This window comes from Narcine bancroftii, chromosome 5, assembly GCF_036971445.1.
Source record: "Narcine bancroftii isolate sNarBan1 chromosome 5, sNarBan1.hap1, whole genome shotgun sequence".
NCBI classification, from domain to species: domain Eukaryota; kingdom Metazoa; phylum Chordata; class Chondrichthyes; order Torpediniformes; family Narcinidae; genus Narcine; species Narcine bancroftii.
The window spans coordinates 39224207-39250734 of record NC_091473.1 but is presented as its reverse complement, the minus strand read 5'-3'; the positions used below and the strand labels follow the sequence as shown (position 1 = coordinate 39250734).

At 39.7% G+C, this 26528-nt stretch overlaps 1 protein-coding gene across 2 annotated transcripts in view; it reads right to left on the bottom strand.

Moving 5' to 3' along the window:
- Positions 1 to 26528, bottom strand: part of cadpsa (Ca2+-dependent activator protein for secretion a) — a 454508-nt gene that overhangs the window by 135946 nt on the left and 292034 nt on the right. For both annotated transcript variants that reach the window (XM_069937157.1, XM_069937158.1), the window contains exons 10-11: positions 11237 to 11345; positions 9186 to 9398 (exon numbers count right to left, since the gene is read on the bottom strand). In XM_069937157.1, coding sequence (XP_069793258.1) covers positions 9186 to 9398; positions 11237 to 11345 — 322 coding nt within the window. The remainder of the gene's footprint in view (positions 1 to 9185; positions 9399 to 11236; positions 11346 to 26528) is intronic.

Below are 26528 nucleotides of genomic sequence, written 5' to 3'. Positions count from 1 at the left end.
GCATTTGGCAGCACAGGTGGCATTGCGGAAGATGCCTCTGCCAGCTTAAACCTACACCAGTGCTGGACCTATGGACTTTTGAAGAAAGCTACATACTTCTGACCGTAAATGCTGGCATGTGAGGAGAGGACTGCTCCAATTTGCTCATCCAGAATAAGTAAAGGGAAGCTATTTCTTCACATGGAAAGTGTGTCTACTGCATTGGATTACTATGTGAGACAAAGTGAATGGACGGTATGTTAAATATGGATCTCCTGGTTTTGCAACAAAAGAAGAAAATAGATAAAAACATGAGCTAGAAAAGTGAACCACAATGGGGAATGATCTCGTTGGGAAGCAGAGAAGGGAGAGGTGGTTTGTTTGATGACTGGGGCCATGTTGCAGCTTCCTTAACTATTTATACATTCTTTGTTTCTATAATGTCAATACTTAAGTCTATTACTTAGCTGGCTGGTGGTTACATTATTTTCCTTCATGATTTCTCTTGAGGCACAAATAAAACCTTATTTTAAAAATCTTGATTACACTACCATAATTTTCTCTCGAGAAGCTTCAAAAACAAGGGGTTAGAAGCAAGTCACAGTTATCCCTGGTTAAATTTCAGCAATATTGTCTTCGGTTCAGTGATCCCACCTGAGAGCTGATAATTTGCTCTTGGAGCAAGTGGGGTGTTGTTACTTAATTGAAACTTGGTAACTTTGCAGAGTTATTACATAAGCTAATGCTCTATACCCCAGAATTTAAAAGATTAAGGGTGATTGGATATTATTCTCATGTTCAGACTATCAGGAGTTAAGTTAGACACAAAAGGTTGTAGCAGTCTACAACTATCTTTGGCAAAAAGCAGTTGACATTGTTAACTGTAAACCAGACAGTGACAGATTTCCTTTGGTCTGCTGTGTGAATGGATGTGGGCCAAAGGCAGGCACATAGAGTTAGTCAACAATTAGCCATGATCTTACTGAATTGTGGAGCTGGCTCAAGGTTAAGTAGTCTACATCTACTACAGTTTTCAGTTGGGAAGAGCATAGTCTCTCAACACACATGCCAACTATCTGGCTTTCTTTGTCCCAACATGATGGAATTTTGATATAGACATTAACATTTAACCTGAGCTACTTCTACATGCTCGATATATTTTCATATAATCTACTTGATCTAATTTTTTGTACAAACCACTCCTCGCTTATTGAAGTAAAACTGCTTTCAATCACTTAATTTATATTAGGCACTTAAAATACTCAGCTGACTGACTCCCCCCACCCACCGAGAGATTTACCCAGAGCATTTAAATGAGACAGGCCTAATACTGAAGAAGTTTTTTGCGAAGGAGCACAGCAAGTAGTACAGGAGCATCATTGGGAATAATGAATAATTTAACATAATTAACAGGCAGTAAATTAATCAATGTTTAAGTATTCAGATAATATGGAGGAGGAAGGCAGGAAGCATTGAGCCTCACAGTTGCCAATCCATTGGTTTTACTTTCTTAAATATATTATACTAATTTCATGGGTCTTATTTTACACGAGCACTGTGGGAGACAATCCTGTCATTAAGGGGCTTGAACATTCATATTGAAAATGTATTGGGATAGGATTATAACTGAAAGGTTAGTACAAAACAACAGTGATTCAATGTATTGCGATAGGATTATAACTGAAAGGTTAGTACAAAACAACAGTGATTCAATCAAGAACTTCTATAATCAGTGTGTATCACTGTCTATTCTTAGTTCAAGTATACATTGTGAAATATTTTACAATCAATTTCTTTCCCATTCCTCAAAAGTTATCAAATGCTTTTGTGTTGAATTGCCTCCTTTTTAGTTCTTTTTCTGGAGTATGGTTTGCTGTGTACATTCATTAGAATTTATTTTTATGTAAACATGTCCCTTAGGTATTCTGTCAGAGAGGCAAAATAAAAGGCCATATCTCCACAAAAATCATTGCACACTTTCACATAAAAATACAAAGTAACACCTTTAAGCAAAAAGCGGCCAGTGAATTCTCTGTAAATAAGGGCCAAATCTTGTGGTTGATCCATGGCCTTAATATGGGAGCAAAGGGTTAACATACAGCATGCTATCGTTATTTTTTAAAAAATAGGTAACTAATAAACTATTTATCAACTACAAATTTTACATGCTAATAAGCATCAGCCTTGACCAAAATGGCATTTAAAAAAAATAAAAATCTTAAGAGTGGCCTAAGTTCACATATATTAAATCTAATAGCTCGTCTGTAAAATATCTTACATCCCAGTTCATAGGTTTTATGATGTAGTACAGTTTCCAAATTTCTAACAATTAATGCATTGCACGATTTCACCAAATCCAGCAGGTATTCAACCTTGGTTAAAATATGCAAATTGATAATTCACTTTTCAAATATTAACTCAAATACACAGCCAATATAAGCTTTTATTCAAAAACTATATGTCCAAATATATACAATTAAACTTGAAATTTTTGTTTTCATGAATAGCAGGATCTATTACTTTCCACTTGGACAATTTAACATTTAAAAACGCAAAGATCGTTTCATATATAACTTCATACTACTTATGGTAGTCTTATTGTGCAGCAATATTAATTGTATTTGAACTTTTATAGTTATATGAGCCACTTGCTTCTTCTAATTTTAAAATTGTTAGTTCAAGTTTTTGACATGGCCTAGAAATTTGATTGCGCTTTGAAAAGTGTAGCGCTGTCCATGTGTGTGCCAGGATGACATGAAATTTGCACAGACTGCTCAAAATAATGAATCAGGCTGGCAGCCAACACTACCCACACTGCTTATTTAATATTTGCTTCATTGGTGAGAGGCTGGGAGCAGAATTTATATGAGGAAATCTGAATCTGAGGTTAAGAGATCATAAGATGTAGAAGTAGAAGTAGGCCATTCGGCCCACTGTGCCCATTCCACCATGAGCTGGTCCATTGTCCCACTCAGCCCCAATCCCCGTCTTCTCTCCATAACCTTGATGCCCTGACTATTCAGATACCTATCGATCTCTGCCTTAAATACACCCAATCATCTGACCTCTACAGTCAACCGTTGTAGCTAAGTATATATGCTCCAAGGAGCATAGATCAACATTCCTTATATCCCTTTATTCCAGGAATCATTGCTGTGAATCTTCTCTGAACTCTCTGAGGAAGTGAACTCAGGAGATTAGCTCCCAAGATATAGTTGCAATGCCAATAAAAGTTTAATAACCTTGCTATAACTGTGACATTAATGACTCACTTTTCAAGTCTGCAGTCACACCATTCACTTTTCCACTACGGGCAAGGGAGGTGGGGGTGCTAAGTGAGAGGAGCATTAGATTAGTGGCTGGTCTCATCTGAGGAAGTCACATTTTATCATAACTTTCAAGTTTAAAGTTGAGGTTCTGTTGGTGAATTATTGGCCACAATCTGGGCTGTTCATAGTGGGGGTAGGATTGACATAATTGGTGCTCATTTTAGGGCCCCGTTTACCAACCAAGCCTGAAAGCAAATGAGGAGAAATGCTGAATACACTGGATAGCAGGCCAGTTAGCTTGGGCACCATGGATCAGAAACTATGATAATCCTGCATGTGCCCATAATGAAGGGAGTGATTTGCTCCCGGAACAGTTGAGGTCATTTTAAATTTACATTGAGACATACAGGAAGATAACAGGCCCTTGTGGCCAAGATGATAAGATGCAGATTGGGAAAGTTTTGGTTAAAAAAATAAGATCACATTGGAGACTCCATATGTGGCTGCAGTGTGGAATACTGATTTAATTTTTATACCAAACCAAATCGAACATGAAGAATGGTGCCCTATCCGCCCAAACCTGCTGCTTGCCATATCGAAAAGCTCATTGGTTTACATATTTAACACATTGGCACATCTGATCCAATTTCTAGGCCGCCAAGTTTTCTTTCAGTAGGTGCATTCTTTCCATTTCAACTATCAAAGCCTTTAAATGGAAAGTACACTCTGAGAATTAGTCCCATACCCAAATGCACCAAAGCCGTATCTATATACTTAAGGGTGCCTCTTGTTGCTCACTTTTCTGCTCTATAGTTGGTCACCCTGTTAACAGATTGTTTTTTTGCCCTGAATTCCCCTCTTGTGACACAGTCAACCTGCAGGTTTTTTTAAAAAATACTGTTGGATGAAGATACTAAAGTGGGACAGACATTAAATAGGTTGTTGGCTTTGGGTTTCAATGAAGAGCGTAACAAAGTGGAAAATATTATAATAGAAGGTGCAACTGATCCCAAAATAATCAGATAAAAAGAGCAAACTAACAAATATGTTCCTGTAACAGAACAAAATGTAATTCTGCTTAACTCAACTGTGCTGATGTATGCCACCCATGAGAAACTTCTCTATCCCTAAATCACTCCAAATGCTGCCTGCTATCTTTCCAATCCCCTCTCTCATGGATCAAATTCTCCATAAATGCATGATTGATTCCTGCTTCTATCACTTCCTTTCATAGCAAGTTTCACATTCCCATCACTCTGCATGTCAGAAAATTCTTTCTAAATTCTAGATGTGATTTATTCCCATTTCTCATAGACATCTGCACTTCAGAACACATCCACCTTTCCCAAAGGTGAAAATTTTAAATTCCTCTAATTTCCTCGTAGTTTCTGCTTTTCTAAATATATCTCAAACTTTCTCGATCTTCACATCTTCTTCGTTCTGATAAAACTTCTGCAATACTTTTTCTCTTCTTTCCACCATACTCTATTACAATATAAAATCCTAGGAGCTAAATCTGATGCAATGTGCAATTAACCTACAACCAATATTTCAGATGCAGTCTAAGTGCCAACTTGCTTCTGCTGCTAAACCAGACAATCAACATTCTTTATGTTCTTCGATGGCTGCATGCTTCAGTTGGGAGACAATACCATCACAAGGTACTATTAGTTGCTGGCATTTAAGGATGCATTGTAACTGCAGCAGGTGGTTTCCAAAAAAAGTCATTCTTTGAATTTTTGAGCCATGGCACAAAGTGGAACCATGGCAAAATGGACTTCTCGATTCTCCAGCACTGCATTGGTGCTAATGATGAAGATGTTGGAGCAAAGAACAGAAATGATCTACTAGACAAGGCCCAGGTGGTCATGGAGACACATCATCCAAACAGGCTTTGACCCTTTCAGTCTGTGCCAGCCAAATACTAATTCTACATTATTTTTATTCTCCTCTACTTTTTTATCAACTTCCCCCAGATTCTATCATCACTGACACACAAGAGGCAATTTACAGTGGACAACTAATCTATCAACCCATATGTCTTTGGGATCTGGGAGGAAACCCACATCATCACTGAGAGAATGTGTAAACTCTACACAGACAACACCAAAAGTCAGAATTGAACCTCGGTCTCTGGCAGTGTGAGGCAGAGAACCAAGTTCAAGTGCCAAATCCCATCAACTGCACCATGAACTCCAGTCACTTGCAGGGCAGGATATCCCACAAAAGGAAGCAACAGCAGATGGCCAGTAGTGGACAAATGTGGCTCTAGCACCTTAGCTAGACATAGGGGACCGTGCTCACAATCACTGCATGGTCCATTATCCAGGCCACAACCAGTGAAGGTGTGGAAATTATGGAGATAACTGTGTCAAAATATCCAGTGCTCCTGATATCTCATTACTATATTTTCTGAATTTATTCCAATGTATAAAGCTGCAGAGGGTGCAAAGAGTCACCTCACACTCCCTGCTTCACCATAGATTGCCTCGTGTCTTTCTTATTTTGGATAGGCAAAGGTAAATTGTATGATTATCTGTCTGCCAGCACTGCATCTGATTTTTGCATAATGCCCACATTGCAATGGATGTGGTGTTGCCCACCTGACTATCCTTATTACCCAGTAGGTTTGGTTTAGAGTGGAGTATAAAATACAGCTGCACAACAAACTGTCATGGATGAAAGAACCATGATATATTGCCAATGTCTCACACCTGCTGGACGTTGACTAAACAGAACCCTTTGAGGTTGGATTGACATCATGAGTTTGACAAACTGTGCTCATAAAACAATGCAGTTTGCCAAAATCTTCTGCTCTGGCCTGCATGGAGCCTGTAGCTTAAAAGTTAATGACCATGGACACCTTAACTGTCACTGGAACCACAGTTCCCATTCAGTCGAGGTTGCAGTAGTGACAGGCCCATATACTAAACCTCAGTGAGGACATCCTTACTAATGCAGGCCTCTCACCAGGCCTGTTAATAATCCTGTTTGGGAATACCAAATTTGTGCAGCAGCTTTGAAGACTACTCAAAAGTTTTCCACTTCAATAGAAAGTTCAGCTGCCTCTCCTACCCAACAGGTAAACAACCTTCTAAGGACTCTGCCAGTCCTGTGTGTCTTTCATTCCTCCTTCATATTCTCTCCATGTTCACTGTGGTTATAAAGCCTTTTAAAAAAAATCATACTGAGACTGTAACTCACTCAAATGCGAAACAACAAATCTTTCTTTCTGATACCCACATTAACTGATGTTTTTAACAACCCCCCCTCTTAGATTCTGTAGCCTTTTCCCTTCAATTTTCATCAGCTCCTGACAGAGGAAAAACAAAACATGCCTAGGTTCCTCCTTTTTTGTTACAGACTTCTATGCCACATTTATCCTTCCCACAATTATTTTAAAGGAAGGTTCACAAATTCCCTAACATCTCATTCGAATCTCTGCAGTTTGAATCCTGCTAAGGTAGTAAAATACCTCCACTCACTATCACAAGGGATATCCAGAGTGCTAGCAACATAAGTAACATATCATTCCAGTTGTTCTTAAATCAACTTTAAGTCTTGGATATGCATGCTCTTCTTCCATTGCGCTTCCAATCTTGATAAAGGGTCCTGACTTGAAATGTTGACTGATCATTTCTACCCGAGGATGCTGCCTGACCCAGTAAGTTTGCTTAAGATTCCAGCATCCGTAGTTTTTCTGTTTCTCTGCTCTGCCATCAGCTGGAAGGGAATGAACACTCCTGGTTCTACTCTCATTTATACAGAAAGGGAACCACCTGTAATGCCTCCTGTCCCATGTCTAAGCCATTGTTTTTGGATCCATCCTTGATTTCCCATTCTTCAGCTACATGTTGGCTATTCATGGCAGCATCTGAAAACCAATGGTCTCTTTCGACAAGAGTGCTAATGACTCTGGTTGCATCTCAAGATCAATTATCTTGGCCCTTGCAAACTCTCAAACAGCTTTTCCAACAATGAATAGTATCACAGGCACAAATCTTTTCAAACTGAATGCTAGCAAGATCAAAGCTACTGGTATTGTTTAAATTCTACTCTAGTTCCCCGACCACTGATTCCATCTCTTACCTGGCAAATATCTGAAACAGCTCGCTGTTCACAATATTGAACAACTTGGCTCACAATATCTGATCCAAGAGCTTCAGACTGTCAATCCAAGCCAATTCAAAGATTGATTACATTCAACTTTGCATTGTTATTTGGCTGTCTCTCTCTCAGTGCATCTTGGGCTGAAAAGCTAATATTTCATTTTGTTTAATTCTAGATTAGATGATTCCATTGCTGCCCCTTTAGAGCCTCTGCATTCTACTCTGTATACACTAGATGTCATTAAAAACCTCCTGTCTCCATTTCAACAAGTACAAAGTTCATTCAGACATTCCCCTGCAAAGGCTACTTTTTAAGTCATATGCCAAGTAATCTTCCATTTCAAAATTCTCTATGGTCACACCCACTCTTAGTTCTATCACCTCCCTTGGCACTATATTTCCAACATAGTTGTGTCCTTGTAACTCTGGCCACCAAACATCATGACTCTACAAGTAGTGGTGAGATGTTAAGCTCTCAGACCACAGTCCTGGAATTCCACATCTTTCTTTTTGTTGTTTGCTCTCGACTATTTGAAGAAGTACCAAACTGATAACTGTACTTGTTCCTACATCATCTTCTGCAGCACGACATGAAATTTTATTTGAAAATTGAGATATTTTTTTCCATATTAAAGGCAATACATGCAAAAGAGATGTTATTTTTAAATACTCTAAAAAGACCAGACACTTCTACAAGCATCATGGCAAAAGCCACCAGAATCCATCAGCAGCTTGTGTTCCATTTTAATAGCCTTGGTAAGGGAGGGAAGAGGGGCCCGGTTGCTGCAGAATGAATTAAGGGAGGACATTAGCTACAGCACTGAGCTCCAAAATGGGAGTGATAGTGTCAAAACAACACTGATGTCACAATCTGTCTACCCTATATATTTCTGGCTGCATTAGCTGACACCCTCACAATATGGGATACGGCATAACCCAAACCACTGATTTGTACCCTGCGGGCCACTTTCAAAAGAAGACATACAAGAGAAAACTGCAGATGTTGGAAATCTGGAGCAACACTCAAAATGCTGGAGGAACTCACGGGTCAGGCAGCATCTAGGGAAGGCAATGAAAATTCAATATTTGGGGACAAAACCCTTGATCAGGACTGGCAAGGAAGAGGGCAGAAGCCTGAATGGAAGGATGGAGAAAGGGATAGGAGCAGGAGGTGACAGGTGATAGCCAGAAGGGGGAAGAAGTGGAAAAACAAGAGAGGATAGGTGGAAGAGGCAGAGGGATAAGCTGGCACCTACAATAGTAAAACATGCACTAGCAGGAACAATATAAAATCAGTAAAAAGAATGAATAACACTGGAAGACAGGAAATATAATGTCTCTCATCAAAGGTAGGGACTGATGCTTATTGGCCATCTGTCGTGAGGAATGAAACTGGGAATTGGATCATGTAACAAAAGAGAAGCTATTTAAAAAAAAAATCGTGAGCATGTATCAAAATTTTAAGTTCCAGGAATTGGAAACCTGGACAAAGTATTAATCTACAGATAATTCTCAAAGCACAAAACTAAGCAACAATTTGTAGCTTAATGGCACCAATAAGTTTAAGACAACTTTCTTTAAAACATTTAGGACAATTTATCAAAATATTTCTCTACAAGCAGCGAAAAAAATTAATAAAGCAAATTTATTTTTGCAAATGTAAATATGTGTTTTTAAAATACCTGAGGGACATGGAAAGCCCATCCTGAACTATCAAAACATATAAACAAATATCCCAGCTGTTTGCTATTTCATCTTTTACCAAAAGAAAAAAAAATTAATAATTAAGCAGCATGCAACTTTAAAGCAAATATGATTAATAACTTACAAAACTGGGAGATGGGAGCATCCAACTGGGGTACATTTCCACCCTTGGCATTGAGCTTTTGGACTTGAGTTGGAGGGATGGGCTTGTGCGACTGACCAGTTGCACGGTACATTGCCTGAACCCAAAGGATGCGATCCTGTTCATCATCACTGGCAAAAATCACAGTGTCTCCTTCTTTAACTGCATTAAAGAATGCTCTACCGCCCTCCAGACCTAAATAATGAATTATTCAACAGCTGTAAGAGAAGACTTTAAATTGCATTTCCAGCCCAGCAGAGAATAAATACATCTTTAACACAATCCAAGGTCTCTGTTTAATTCTGAATGTTCCAGATTTCACATTGATATTGAGTGAAACATGAAAGCACATAGGTATTGCCACTTTTTTAACTCCCATCCCAAAATGGCTTTTGTTCCACACAAGATGATAAAATTTGAAGGTAGCATTTAATTTAAAAAAATGGAAGTAATGTGTAATGTTCAGAAATTGAAACACAATAGAATCCATTGTACACAAGACAATGAAATACTGTAAATGGAAATTTATCATTATTGGAAGTTACAGAAAGTTTAGAAAGTTTTGTATTTAATAGATTTTGTAAATTGCTTAACAGTTTATACATTAAAAGTAGGCAGACTATTTTATGATTCTTTCACATTTATTACACTATTTCTAATTTCATACTCCAGTCAATACTATCATTGAATTAGAGTTTGAATGGTAGTATTTAAACAGTTTGACATCCATGAAATGTTTAAATATTCAGAAAATCATCCATGCGAACAAATTGCTGGACCTCTCCATTCTATTCTTTTTCTAGAGTACATTCTAAACAGGGTGAAGTCGCATCAAGTAATATCACACAGCCTAGAAAATTGCTGTTTATGTTTTACGTTGATTTGGATCTTTGAAATATTTTAATATATTACTTATTAATCTCTCGTGATATTGTTTACAGCAGTAAAGCTAACACGTAGCCTTAAAATGAGGGCATCACCAGGTTGTAATTCAATACTCAGTTTAAAATCAGATATTCATTCTTTATTATAACAATATATTTTAGTTTAATATTGCTTATTATTAGAATAAAACTGAACAACCTGCAAGGCAGAAAAGTGGTGCTCAAATATTTTGTTACAGGTTTAGCTGGGATAGGCAAAACTGTAATATAACTACTGGATGGAGGGTTTCATTATGGTGGTCACAATTTTACTTGGATGGATGTCAAAATTTATACCGGAAAATATATGAAATTGTGGAAAAAGCATTATAACAGGAAATAATATTTTGTAGAGACAGGTGAACGTACACATGTAAACATTTTATATATTAGATGAGAAATAGATGACATCTCAGACTCTTGAACTAATAGGATTATTGAAGCTATTCTAAAATTCAAGCTTTTCTCTTCATTGATTACATCTTGACTTGCGATAAATATCACTGTGGGACTAGAGTTTAAATGATAGCACTCAAATCATTCACGCGACAGTCCTAATGTTTTCAAAAGCCCCAGCTTGTTAGCTTCCCTGCCCCATAGAAGTGAGAACAGACACCAACGAGAAGTTGATGTTGGCCAGCTGATGTGGTAAAGAGGTAGGTCTTAAAGGAAGAGGACTCTGAAAGAGATGTGAAGACTGAGAATTGAGAGTTCTAAAGTGCGGTCGCAGTTCTCACAGTGAATGCAGATTGGGAGGAGAATGCAAAGAACGTCAGAAATCCGGAAAAAAAAACCCCCAAAAAAACAAGTGATGTACTGATCGACTTAACTACGGATGCAAGGTGAGGAAATGTGATGGGTAATTGCAAATGGATAGATCCACCTGTTGCTGACAGGAAATTAGAGTAGCTTGAAGAACCAAGATAGTGATGGACTCCAACCATGTGGGTGCTGCAAAGATTGTGAAATGTTACTGTCAAAGCAGGGAGTCCAAAAGCCTAATCCTTCACGTAAACAATTATGAGTATTCTCAAAAGATTTTGGTTTTGATCTTATATCACTTTCTTAAGAATGTCAACGATTTAATGATTGTGGAGTGAAGCCTTTCACCTGGCTGTGGGTCAGTGTAATCCACTGTGTATCCATCCAGTTGGAGCAATTCTTGAGGCTCAGCTTTTTTCTCCCGATAACTGCACATTGCAAATGTATACTGGCTGACCTGGATAAATCACACAAAAAAACAACAGATGAACGCAGGTCTGCTCTTGTCAGATTCCACAACAATATCTACATTCTGCTCGAATTTTCCCGTGCCAATGGTGAGTCATTTCACCTGCTGCCAGCATATGTTGGGAACTTGATATGCACTGCCTGCGATTTTGGAAGCAATGGTGGTGGGTGAAACTCTTCACTAACCATGTGCACTTAAAAAGAGATCCTGATGATGAACCTTAGAATTAATGAAACACTAACATAAAACAGATGGGATCAAATCTACAGTATTTTAACTGAGGAGGTTATCCCACTGCAATATGATCTCCTTTTTAAAATTAAGTTTTGAAATTCGAGAATGGTTTCAATATTTCTTGATAGGTTTGTTCCTGCAACAGATTTTTACGTGCCTCTCCCAATTCCGTCGTTGTTATCAGATGTTATTGGTCTGTCAGGCTGTATTTCCTGACCTTGTAGAAATCTTGCAGTTTCATTCCTGTTACCTTCTGAAAATCACAACATCGAATCAAGTTTATAAGACCAGAAATGACAAAAAAAAAGCTGGTGGAAGAAATAGCTGAAAGGGAAATGAGAAAGACGGCTGCAATACTTAACTGCTATGTCTGGGAAGCAGAAATGGAAAAGTGCAGTCGTGTAATTAGCATACAGCCATAATAAAGATTTTTCAGAATATCATCGGAATCTGTGTTTTGAAATTTAATGGGGAAAAAAGAGCCACTATAAATAAATGGTGAATTTTCTGTTGCTTTCAGAGATGTATAGATTTATCCATAATTTTATAAAATCCTTTCACAGCAGAACTGTCAGCCATGAAGTGTGTTCCTTGAATTCCTTTGAGGATAGATAGCTCTTGCTAGGATTCTGAACTAACCAACAGTATTGTGTTGGGTTATAGCCTCTGCTGGTGTTCATGTACTCTTATCATTCAGATCCCACAAGGTTAGGAGTGACACTCTGTCACAAACAATGTGAATTGTCTGTCTTGGTACCAGTCATGTTTAAGTAATCCTAACTCTCAGTGATCAGTGCAACTGTTGTCGCAACTGCTGTAAGTGGCAGCTCTCACTCCTCCTAGTTTGTTTCTGGATGACATGATGAATCCAGCAACATGTTCTTGATGCAAGTCATTGAGCTGCAGGGCCTCTTTCAGGCTCTGTGCGCCTCAATGTGCCTTCAGGACGCCATCAGGCTGCATCAGACCCCAGCCAGGATTTGGTAATGAAGTTTGGATTGTCTGAAAGGAAAGGTTGTCAGAAGACACAGGATTCTCCCTGCTTCAGGCTAGTAGCTTAAACAGTGATTAATGTTTTCAAAATTTCAAAAGCATGCTGATTAACTTCCACTGGAAATTATGTTCTTTGGAATACTACAATAGTTTTGAGCTGTTTCTCTTTGTTATTTAAGACTCAAGCTCTGTGGCTGCAAAAAACTCCATTTAGAAAGTCTTAACACTTTAATTGCCACCACCTGGCCTCCCTCCCCCACCCACATGCACTCACAACATAGTCTTCTTATAATCTGTGAATTTCTTAAAGTATTTAGATTTTCGGATGAAAAGCTACATTGATCTCTAATAGATGGTATCAGGATTTTGGAGACAATTTTCCTTAATAATTGATGAGTACTGCTAAATGGAGTTCTATTATATTGCCAGCCAGTCCTCTTCTTATGGGACAGATCTCTAGGGTCAATGATAACCTGCTTCCACTGCAGCCCTTTCACAGATGAGGCCAACGTGGGGCGCATGAGCTGCCAGAGGTAAGGGAGGGGACACTTGACCATGTAAGTAGTTTCGGAGTGGGGTACGATCAATTTGTAACCACGTTGGGCTTCTGTGTGTTCCTGACAATGACACTCACACCTTGGTGTATTTCGAAAATGTTCCTTCTAAATTTGTGTGGTCATTGGCCAGTAAAGTTGCACTTCATCATGGAGGTTTCTCAAATTCTTGAGATGCCTGCCCTTGTGTTGGAAGTGTACAGGAGCTTAGGGAGTAGGTGATGTTCTTCATGCTGGGTTTGCCAAAAAACACTTTTGGCACTGAAGATGATTAAAAATTTCAACGCAGAAGTCTGTCTTCGTCGAGAGGTGATTAAGCACATTTTACAAGATCTCATTATGGACTTTATTTTTGAATATTTAGAGTTGCAGTGTCATGCAGAGGCGGGAATATTTTTAATATTCAAAGTAAATGCGTTTTTTCACTTTTTAGGTGCTTAAGATAACTTGGCCTCTGATCTTCTTAAGTACATGCTCTTTCTTCATTTGGCTGATAATGCTATCATGGATTGTTAAGCAGCATTGAGAAGTTATTTGATCCTTTGTGATTGTTGGGTTTTACAGTCTCAGTTCCTCGCTTTTTTCCTCCTTCCATTTTATTTTTAAAAATATCTTTCTCAACCAGTTCCCTGTGAAAATAATACGTGCTTTCATCCCTTTTACACCAGATTAAGAAGGAAAATTGCAAAAGATTTTCTATCCATTCATTTGTTGGCCCTGTCCTTCCAGATGGTAGGTTATGGATTTGAGAAATGCTGATGAATTGTTCTTGACAATTTTCATTAGTGGATTTTGTACATGGTATCATCACTGGCCATGCTATGCCAGTGGTGGATGTTTTGGCTGTGTTTATGGAGACCAATCTTGTTGCTTGCTTGGTCCTGGAGGTTGCTGAGCATCGATGAGTGCTCCCAGAGCTGCATTAATCCAGCTAATTGAAGAATGGTCCATCCTGTCACATGGATGAATTGCCTTTGAGAAGTTAGGAAGCAATTCACTCACTGATCATATACAAGCTGCTGCCCATTTTAGCAGTCACAATATTTATGTGGTTTATCCAATTATCCACTTTGGGATAACATTGCAAATTCTGCTTTCATCATGTTAAACAGATGTCAGATTTATTGTCAGAATGCATATATGACATCACATAAAATCCTGATTTTTTTTTCCAGCAGGCAGAATTCCCACTTATGGGCAGTGCAAAAAATACTCTAAACAAATAAAGAAATGTAAACCAACTGACTGCAAAACAGAGAAGAAAAAAAATCAATAAAGTGCAAAAGTAAGAGTTCTGAATGAATCTCTGATTGAATTTGTCGTTGAGGAGTCTGATGGTGGAGGAGTAGCAGCTGTTCCTGAACATGGTGGTGCAAATGTTGTGTCATCTCTACTTTTTTCCTGATGGTAGCAGCAAGAACAGAGCATGAGCTGGGTGGTGTGAGGATATCTGCTGCTCTCTGACGGTAGCGTTCCCTGTAGATGTTCTCTATGGTGGGGAGGGTTTTGCCTGTGATGTCCTCGGCTGTGTCCACATCCTTTTACAGGGCTTTATGCTCAGGGGTATTGGTGTCCCCATACCAAACACTGATGTCAGGGCTCCAATGTCATACCAACCTCTGCAAACCCCTAAGGACGTAGAGGCACTGACATGCTTTCTTCACGATGCCATTAGTAGATTGGATCCAGGAAATAGCTTCCAAAATACTGTCTCCCAAGAACTTAAATTTGCTCACCTTTTCCATCTCTGATTTCCCCAATGATCACTGATCACACACCTCTAGTTTTCCCTTTATTAAGTCAACAATCAGCTCCTTAGTTTTTGGTGACATTGAGTGCGAGGTTATTGATGGTGCACCATTCAGCCAAGCTTTCAATCTGCCCCCGAAATGCTGAACCTGTACTACCCCCTAGCGTGGTATTGTCTGCAAATTTGTAGATGGTGTTGTCACACCTAGCCACACATTCATAGGGGGTTGAAAAGGGAGCTAAGGACGCAGCTCTGATACTGATGGACATTGTAGAGGAGAAGTTCTTTCTCATCCTCGCTGATTGTGACCTGGAAGTGAGGAAATCCAGGATACAATAACACAGTGGGATGCTGAGTCCCATATCTTGGAGTTTGCTGATCAATTTGGAGGGGATGATGGGTGTAAAATGCTGAACTGCATCTTTGTAGTCCAGGTGTTTCATGGCTTTGTGTAGAGCCAGTGGGATGGCTCCGCCATAGACCTATTGCTATGATAGGCGAACTAGTCTTTAATCCTCTTGAATATAGATTTGTGTTATATAATGGACATTCTGATCTGCCACTCTTGTCTATTATTCAATAAAATGCAGTATGCACGTATGCCCACACAGTGATGCTATTCTATGCATGATTTGGTCAAGTCAAATTTATTGCTATCTGATTGTACAAATGCAGCCTGACAAAACAGCATTCTCCGGTTTGCTGTGCAAAGCATGCAGACACACAACCAGACATAATTCATAAAGACAAATAATACATGCGCAGGACAAGTATTTTAGCTATAAAAATAAATAAATATTTTTTTTTACAAATGATGGCTAATGTGAGCAGATCCTTTGATCATTAAGCACTTTCCATGACTGGGAAGAAGCTGTTGCTCAGCCTGGTGATGGTGGGTCTGACACTCCTGTATCTCTTCCCTGACAGGAGCAGCTGAAAGATGCTGTGTGCAGGGTAGAAGGGGTCCTAAAAGATTTTTTGTGCCTTTTTCAGACAATGATTCCAGTAGATCACATCGATGTGGGGGGAGGGGGGTTAAGACTGAGAAAGCTGGTAGGCAAGGCAACTGGCCACCATTATGTCAATCTTCTATAGGAGATATACTGAGAGTGTCCTGACCAGCTGCATCACAGTATGGTACAGTTGCTGCAGAGAACTAGATCAGAGATTAATCCACAGGACCATAAGAGTGGCAGAGAGGATCACTGATTGATCTTCGATCTAGTTCTCTACAGCAACCGTACCACACTGTGATGCAGCTGGCCAGAACACTCTCAATAGAACTCCTGTAGAAGGTTGACATAATGGTTGCCAGTTGCCTTGCCCACTTCAGTTTTCTCAGGAACTGCAATCACTGTTGCACAGTTGAGTGCCCACGATAAGTTACTAGTTAAGTGAACTCCAAGGAACTTGAGTCCAACTTGAGTCTATAGAGTTGTTGATGTGTAGTGGAGGGTGGTCATTCCTTGTCCTCCTGAAGTCCATGATCATCCTTTGTTTTGTCCATGTTGCGACTCAGGTTGTTACTCTTGCACCATTTCATGAGATTTTCCACCTCTTCCCTGTAGTGCGACATTATTGTTGCTGATGAGGCCGACTACAAACTTTGCAAGTTTGTATCATCTGCAAACTTGATGACACTGTTTGACCTGATCTGACGATGCTGTTGAGGGTCAGTAATGCGAACAGAAGCTGGCTGAATACACAGCTCTAAGGTGTGCCAGTGCTTAGCACGATGGTGTTGAATATTCTGCTACCAACTTGGCCAGACTGTGGTCTTTCTATTAGGAAGTCCAGGATCTAATTACAGAGAGGGGTGCTGCGTCTCAGTGGGAACAGCTTCTCCACCAGCCTCTAGGGAATGATCATATTAAACACTGAGCTGGTCAATGAACAAGAACCTGGCGTATGCAGCGTCATTCTCCAGGTGAGCCAGGGAGTGAAGCAACAAGGCAATAGCATCACTGTGGAACGGTTTCCTCTGTTAGTGAATTGAAATGGATCCACCATCACTGGGAGGTGAGATTTGATGTGTTCCATTTCCAGACGCTTGAAGCATTTCCTAATGGTGGAGGTCAGTGCTACAGAGTGATATTCATTGAGGCCTGTTATTGTTACCCTCTTGAGTACCAGGATGATGGTGGCTGTCTTGAACCCTGAAGGAATGATGGATTGCTGCAGTGAGCTGTTGAAGATGTCCGTGAAGACTTCTGTCAGTTGGTCTGTGCAGTCCTTCAGTACTCGACCATGTATGGATTCACCTTGGATAGGGTTCTCCTCATCTTGGCCGCGGCTATGGAGGGGGTCAGTTCTTCACATCAAACTGTACATAGAAGGTGTTCAGTCTGTACAGAAGGGAGATGTCATTGTCCTTAATTCGCAAGATTGACTTGTGATCCATAATAGTCTTGATCCCTTGCCACATGTGCCTCGTGTCGCCGGTGTCACATAGCTGACTGTGGATCTTCTGTGCTTACTCTTGCTTTGTCTTCCAGATTGCATGGGAGAGTTCAGCCCTGGCTAATCTTAGTGCCATCCTATTCCCCGTCCTGAAGGCAGTATCATGACCTTGGAGAAGGGCCTGGACCTCTGCGTCCAACCATGGTTTCTGGTTAGCCCTGGTTGTGAAGCATTTGATCTCAGTGACATCCTCAATGTACTTGCTGCTGTAGCCAGTCACTGAGCTTGTGTATTCCTCTCTGTTTACGTGACCATTATAGGTGACCTCCCTCCTGAAACAGCTCCAGTCTGTGGTCTGAAAGCAGTCTTGCAGTGACCCCCCCCCCCCCCCCACCACCCACCACCCTCACCCAAATTCTGATAACCCTGCAAACTGACCTAGTTTGCTTTGCCAGCAGTCTGTTCACCAGGGTTAGCAGGAGAGATATGTGATCCGAGTAACCAAAATGAGAGCGAGGTTCAGCATTGTATGTACAAGGGACGTTGGTGTACACCCAATTTAGAGTGTTGTCTCCTCTGGTGGCAAAGATGCTGTTGCCATGATTAAAATTGCCAGCAACAATCATGGCACTGTCAAGGTGGGAGGTCTGGGTTTTGCAGATAGCACCATAAGCTGCTTCATGGCTTTGCTCTCATTAGCCGAAGGTGGAATGTAGACTGTGGCAATCAGCATGGCTGAGAATTCCATGGGCATGTCTGCATTTCACCAGGAGGTACTCTTATCTCTGCAGAGCAGATCTTCAGAACAGAGATATTGGTGCACCAGTTCTCGTTGATATAAATACAAAGACCCCTTCCTCGAGTCTTGCCAGAAGCAGCATCATCTCTGTCTGCCCTGAAGGAGATAAGGCCATCCAGCTGGATCGCTGAGTTTGGAATGATGTCCTGGAGCCACGTTTCCTTAATCACCAGAGCACAGCAGCCCTGCAGTTCTCTTTGGTTCAGATGTGGCCTCAGGTAATCCATTCTTTAACTATCTTACATTTGAGAGTAAGATCATCGGGGGCATGGTCTGAAGGTGTTAACTCCCTGTCTAACCATGATGCCAGTCTGTTTTCCAAGCTTCTGCCTTCTCCATCTTCCATGATCCGCTCCGTAATTTGCAGCAGTCTTGGTTAGGTTAGCCTTCCTATGATAGCATCTAGGGTCAAATAATATGCATTTGTTCCTAGTTGGGGGAAGTGGGGTGGGCGGGAAGGGGTCACAATTTGTTTAAGTTATCAGTGAGCTCTTCCTTTACTGCCAAGTCATGGGATAACAGAAATCCCCAATCTTCAAGGAGAGAGCAATACATTTGAAGCAATGTTGCCTGAAAGGACTAAAATCAGAAATTGACTAATGGTTGATAAAATGGTTTGTGAATGGAACAGTTCATAATAACTGATGCTGATAATTATGAACTGGAAACCATCTTTGAGAGGAGAGAAGTGGGACTTAATTATTAATCAGCAGGAATAGTTAAAAATTTGATTCCAAATACTCAAAAGAATGTAGGTTTGGAGAATCAAGGGGAGCAACAGTGAAAAATAGCTGTTTGGAATAAGCATGAGCTAAGAAACTGTAATTTATCCATGGACTATATATAATTTGTACACTAATGTTAAATGAGTGATATGTGAACATCATTACACATTGTACTGGAGGAAAAAAAACTAAAGCAGCAAAGAAATCACATCTGGAAAATGAAATTGTCACCATTCCTGTTTTCCTCATTAATCCAATCTCATGAAAAAAATTAAATGACCCAAGACTTTTAAAAATCATCAATAATAGGAAAATTTGTGTCAATAACGATTCTCCAAATGAACGTGTTGCAACTGAAATGTGGTAAAAATGTCCTTGTTATCAAAAGAGTGCTTGACATTAACAGATTACAGACTACAGTTAAATCAGTTCAATGACATCTCCTGCCGAGTGCACTCCACTCAGATACTACTGCCAGAGAGCAAGCACACTTGAATAAATTGACAACATAAAAATGTGATAAAATTGCTTTTTTTTCAAGGGTGCCATTTAAGGTGGATAAGCTCTGCGCAGGAAGTGTGCAACTTTGATGTCCGCTATATTTTTAAATTTAATGTGGGATTAATTAGCACACGCCAGTTTATTTCAATGAAGACTAAGCAATGTGACTCTGAACTTTTATTTGCCAGTTGATGCACAAATAAAAGGCAATATCAAATATTTAATAAAAATTAGGAAATGAGCATTGCATTTTTTGGAGAAAAAATAGAGAAGCTGATTGATTATTCATTTTCATTTTCTTTGGACTAATAGTAAAAAAGATATCTACAATATATTTAAAGGAGCATACAGCATAGTAATGCAATTCACATCTGCACAAACTAGTCAGGAAAACATCACCAGGCGACTTCAATACATTAATTCAGTGCTTCCACCTACTGTTCATTATACATGTTACATGACTATTCAATGGATGCTTCAGTATCCCAGTTTTCACACAATGCAACCACACTCTGAAATAGGTATTACTGTGAGGGAAGGGAAGAAAATAAACTTTTTTTAAATGAAATATTGATACCTGGATAATCCCATCAGTAACAATAACAAACAGACATGTAACCATGTTGGTAACCACAGGGAAAATCATTCGATGGTGGTTCACAGAGGTGCAAAAGAGATGGACGTTGAACCACAAAGGGAGCAATTTGGCAGTATGACAAAAAGGCAGATCAAATGAATGGATTTTAAGAAGGAGGATATGGATGCAAAGAAAGCAGCAAGATAGTGAAAAGCATACCCTGATTTCCTGGGCAGGTCAAAGGAATCAATGCTGATAGAAAAACAATAGAGGGGGTGGGGTGCAGGCATACGTAGTAAGAATATCATTAGAGGGATAGAGGTGGTTAAAACTAGACAATAGAATGGAATTTATCTATGGAGGGATTACAAATGCAAGCATGAGATTTTTAAGTTGTTTCAGTGCAGGAGGGTCTTGCTACACCATAGAAATTATCAGCTATGTTCTGGATGAGTTGATGGTTACAGAAGATGTCCTCCTTTTTCCTGCCTCACAGGCTCATGTAGTCATCTGGAGATCAGAACCCTGGAGATCCTTTCCTTTAACCGAGAAGCTAACTCCCCGAACTCATTTTGCAGGACCTCATCACCCTTTCCAGCCATGTCATTGGTCTCTTCGTGGACTACGGAATCTGGCTGCTTACTCTCTCAATTGAAAGTGCTATGGATTTGATCCAAGATGGCCCTTAGCGTGACACCTGGAGTCAACATACCATCCAGGAACTGCAATCTCATCCACAAGACCTTCTATCTGTTCCCCCAACTATTGAATCCACGTTCATTACAGCTCACTTCTTCTTCCCCCCTCCCTTCTGAGCTGAATTGCCAGACTCTATGCCAGAGAATGGACCACTGTGACTTATCCCTGATAGGTCTTCCCATGCAACAGTATCCAAAACAGTATATGTGTTATTGAGAATGGCCACAGGGGTACTCTGCACTGATTACCTATTCCCTTTTCCTCTCTTAATAATCACCCAGCTACCTGTCTCCTGCCTCCTTGACATGACTGCCTCCCTTTTTTTAATATATTTTTAAACTTTTAGTATTTTTTCAATAAAAATAAACAGACTTTTACAGAATAGGTAGTCTAATAATAAAACTGTAAAACAAACCCATCCCCACCCCCCTCCAACAAGAGATCCCTAAAGTGAAGGATTAAAAATAAACAAAAACATTTAGTAATTTACAATATTACTAAATTCATATTCTTCATATATGGTGTCCACATCTTAACAACAAAAAGATCATAATTATTATGTAAATAATATGTTATTTTCTCCATAGATACACGACTTCAATTCATGATGCCATCGAACTACATTTAACACCGCTTCATCTTTCCAGGACGTAGCAAAACATTTACGAGCAACTGTCGTCGTTAGACGAATAAACACTGTCTGAAACTTATCCAACCCCAAGTCCACTAACGGAGTAAAATAACCCAACAAAAAAATGTTTGGATCTAAAGGAGATTGAATTTTAAACAAACTTTGAAGATTCCTAATTTTAAACCAGAAAAGGATGAACCTTATCACAAAACCAAACCAAATGTAGAAATGTTCCAACACATAATCCACACCTAAAACACAGATCTGAATTACTAAATTCATATTTTTTCAGGGGTTGAATATAACTGATGCAAAAAATTATCATTAACCATACTATATCTTACATTAATTAATTTTGTCAACCCATCATAACACATATTTCCCAATCCACCTGATTCATCTCACAATTTAAATCATGCTCCCATTTAATCCGAGATGTATCTAAAATTTTTTTTAACCATTGTATCTTGTAATAATGCATACATTTCTGATATAAAACCATTATCTGAAAAATATGACATGACTGCCTCCCTGTAACTCTTGTCCATTCCCTCTGTCTCCCAAATCATCCAGCTCCAATTTCCTACCTTGATTTGTAATGAATTCCTTGCAGGTGTAGCTAGATTTTATTATTTATGGATTTCGATTTGTGTGGATTAGAATTTCTATCAGACCAGCTGATTTGAAGGGAGTGTTTAAGATTGAAATAAAAGCCACACAATAGGTGAAACTTAGTAAGAAATATCTTAGGAGCATTAGATTATTAGGAAGCTCATGACAAGCCAATGCCAACATGGTTTATTTTTCATGGAAAATCTTGCTTGACAAACCTAATGGAATTCTTTGAAGAAGTGACAAGCAGGGTCGATAAAGGAGATGTGCATTTGGATTTTTAGAAGGACCTTGACAAAGTGGCACACATGAGGCTATTTAACAGGATAAGAGCCCATGATATAACAGGAAACATATGAGCATGGATAGAGCATTGGCTGATTGGCAGGAAGCTTGAGTCAGGGTACAGGGATCATATTCTAGTTGGCTGCCAGTTGCTTATGGTGTTCCACAGGGGACAATGTTGGGGCCGCTTCTTTTTATGTTGCATATTAATGATTTGGATTATGGAATAAATGGCTTCGTGGCCAAGTTTGCAGATGACGCAAAGGCAGGTGGTGTTGCGGAAACAAGGTGACTGCAGAGGAATTAGATTACGAGAATGGGCAGCAAATTGGCAAAGTTGGAAAGTGTATGGTCAAGAAATTGGTAGAAAATATAAATGGGCAGACAATGTTCTAAATGTGTAGAAAATTGAAAATACCCAAGGGAAAGGGACCTGAGAGTCTGCATGCAGGAGAGTCTAAAGGTAAACTTGCATGTTGAGTCAATGGTGAAGAGCACAAATGCAATGCCGGAGTAAAATATGAAAGTGATTGAAATAAAAACACAATGCTTGAGAAACTCAGCAGGTCAAACAGTGTACTTTATATAGCAGATAAAAAGATGAATAACCACCATCATTATGGGCCTGAGCCCTTCAACAAGGCATGAGCAAAATGTCGTCAGGTGCCTGAACAAAAAGGTGGGGGGATGGATTCATTTCAAGAGGAATAGAATATAAGAGCAGGGATGTGATGTTGAGTGTTTATAAGGCACTGGTGAGACCTCACTTGGAGTACTGAGAACAGTTTTGGACTCCTCATTTAAGAAAAGATGTGCTGACATTGGAGAGGGTTGAGAGGAGGTTCACAAAGATAATTCTTGGAATGAAGGAATGTTTCACAGCTTTTGACTTGTACTCTGGAATTTAGGAGAATATTGGGGTATCTCATTGAAACAGTTTGAATGTTGAAAGTCATGGACAAAGTAGATGTAGAAAGGTTGTTTCCTATGGTGGGAGAATCCAGGACGAGAAGGCACAACTTCAGGATTGAAGGGTTTCCATTTAAAACAGAGATACGTCTAAACTTGTGGTAAATCTATGAAATTTTTTGCCACAGGCAGATGTGGAGGCCAGGTCACTGGGCGCATTTAAGGCAGAGATTACTAGGTTCTTGATTAGCCAGGGGTTCAAAGGTTATGGGGAGAAGGTGGGATCATGGAGCTGAGTGGAAAAATGGATCAACTCATGATTAAATGGTGGGGCAGACTCAATGGGTTGAATAGCCTATTTCTGCTCCTATGCCCTATGGTCTTATTAGATATTACAAACAAGCCTGGCTTCATATCTGGAAAGTACAACAGCCTATTTAGGCTATGTTTTACCAGATCTGGCAGCAGGTCAGTATATTTTAATACATCACAGCACTTTATGTGGCATTCCTTTAAGCTGAGGCCATGATGCGAGCTGCCCAAGCACACCTACTGGACAGGCCCCAGGTGTGGTCTGCAATAGCCTCTGCATTAGGTCCTGGTGACATAATTAGAGCCCCATCAACTTTTAAGTATCAATAGTGTATACTGTTCATATAATTGGCAGGCAGAATCCTAATTAATATTCCTTCAAAATACTGGCTCAAATTTGCAATTTTTAAAACTCAGTCAGTCGGAGCATCTCTGTTTCAGAAATCTGTCCAAGCAATGCCAAATCTTTTCAGACTGTCCCTCATGATTACCTCCCCTCAGTTTAATTCGTATTCCATATTCTTCTGTAGTTGACCGATTTCTGGCCATTCCTCATCAAAAGGCTGCCCCAAGCATGTAGTATGCTTTAATAAAGGGCCTTAGATTAGATCATCAGGCAAATGGTAGGGGTTATCTGCCTGATGGATGCAGTCAGAATACACACAACTCTGCATACAGAACTCTGTGGTGTTCAGCCACATAAGAAATGTCAGTGCTGGGTTTAGAGCATATCTCACCTGAAGTATTGTCATTCTTAGCAATCCATGCTTTGAGAATGATGCCAATGAATCTTTGCAAGCAAATGTAACATTACAGACAAGGCAGGTTCATAATATAACTATAAGGTCAAGATGATAAAAATGAAACACCTGACATCGAAAGGAAAATGAACTGACAAACCTTTACACAAAGAAAGTTATTCATAAAAATTAACAAGTCAAAGGATAGCTTGGAAAAAGTTTTGTAAACAGCACAACAGATGTGCATTACTTTTCCATTAATGGCACAAACTTGACAATGAGACAATTCTCCAACCATGATCTCAAAGCATGCCATATAACCTTGCTTGTTACAAACTTGCAAAAGGGTGGCTTGCAGTGCCATATTAGGAACTGAAGCTCATGGCCAACCCAAGCAATTATGTGTGAGTCATATAATTAAAACTTAAAGCTCAGCATGCTGAATTTTAAGTGATAATCATAGTATTGTGTTTGCAAAAGAGAATTATGGTGAAGATATCTTGAAGTTTCCTGTTTAATCTATTTGTGCAGGGATTTCAACCTGGGAACCTTTATGTATTACATACCTTGAAATTCATCATCAAAAGGACTGAATGAATGCTACATAAAGCTTTTTTTTGACACTCAAAATGTTCCATATTTATTTTATTGGTTGTCCTTTGGTTCAAAGAAGACGTGTTGTTGTGCAGTTCATCTGTGGTCACAAAGGTGACTTTGCAGTCCCAGTCTGGAAGCGCAAAGTCTAGCACAATGGGGTCACTGGAAGTCCATTGCTGTAATAACTACGGCTGCTGCTTTGTGACGCCGTTCATGGTTTTGCATTAGTTTTTGGCAGTGCCTGTCTTCAAAACTTCATAGCACAGGGTTTACCAGCGGGATCTGTTAGCAACTGGATGACCTTGAGGTCTCCTTCCAATCTTCAGTTCACTACAGAACAGATGACAAGGCATACGGTGGTTGTCCATGTCGATGATGTGTCCCACCCACCGCATCTGAGCATTGATGATCAGGGACTCAATGCTGGTGGACTTTGCATGTTACAAGACCTCGAGGTTGGAGACACAATCTTGCCAACAGATGCCAAGGATAGAGGAGAAGGAGCACATGTGCAATTTCTCCAGTTTTTTGAAGTGACGTCGGTACAGAGTCTAGGTCTCACATCCATATAGGAGAGAAGGGACGACTACAGCTCTGTGACTTTCAGCTTTGTGGAGATGCGGATGTGGTGCTGATTGAGCACTCTGGTACTTAGCCTCCCCAGAGTCTGGCTGGTCTTGCTCATTCTGGAGTCAATTTCTTTGTCCAAGACCCATCACTTGAGACGATGTTCCCCAAGTATTTGAAGCTGTTTACATTTGTCAGCTGGGTGTCGTCAAAAGTGATTTTTGGTTCTATGGTTTTGGTGTTTCGCATGGAATGATGGAGTACTTCAGTCTTATTCAAGTTGATGGTCAGGCCAAAGAGCATAGCAGCATCTGAGAATTTGTTCAGCATTAACTGTAGATCACTAACTTTGTGTGTCAAGAGAACATTTTATCTCATTTTCAATACCTTAAAACCCCAGCTGAGAATTCCAACCTGGTCATACAAGAGTGAATTAGTAAATTTAAAATTTTCTTCATCTGACACTTTTCGGAACTCTCGAATGAAAATGGTCAGTTTCTTTTAATACATACCACATCATGGGTAGTTTATTGCCAGAGGTTCATGCCCTCTGGAAAGTGAATTACCTGACAAAGCATGCCTCTGACTGAGACAAAGAGATCTTGTCGGCCTGGGCCACATTTAATACAGCTGGCTGCATAATCCAGTTTGTAAAATAAAAAGATGTAATATAGTAAAATCTCCAGTTATCCAGAAGCAAGTGGGAAAAAAAAAATCATGCAAAATAAATAGGTAAAAAGTGCAAAAATTTAAAATTGGAGCCCCCTAGTTCACCAATCACGCAACACGCAATCTCAAGAAACCAGAAAATTCACTTATCCGGCATCTACCAATCCCCACAGGTCCAACTTGCCAGGTGTTTTATTGTAATTGCCTACTTTATTCTGCTCAATTTTATGACCAATCACATCTTCACATCCAATGGTACAACATAGAACAGACATGTAGTCTGCATGCTGCCAAATACTCTATCGAACTTCTGCAGGCAGAAACAGAAAGTATTATGAATGGATGCATCACAACCTGGTTTGGAAACTCATGTGCCCAAGAATGCAGAAGGCTGCAGGAAGTGGCAAACCCTGCCAAGTCCATCATAGGCACTGACCACCAATCTATTCAAGACATCCATGTTGAGGCACTAACTCAAGAGGGGTGCAAACATCATACAATGTGGTCACTCTCTTTTCTTGCTGCTACTTTCAGACAGAAGGTACGGGAGTCTGAATTTTAAAGAACTGGTTTTTTTTTAAAAACAGATATTAGACTCTTGAACCTTTCCATACTAT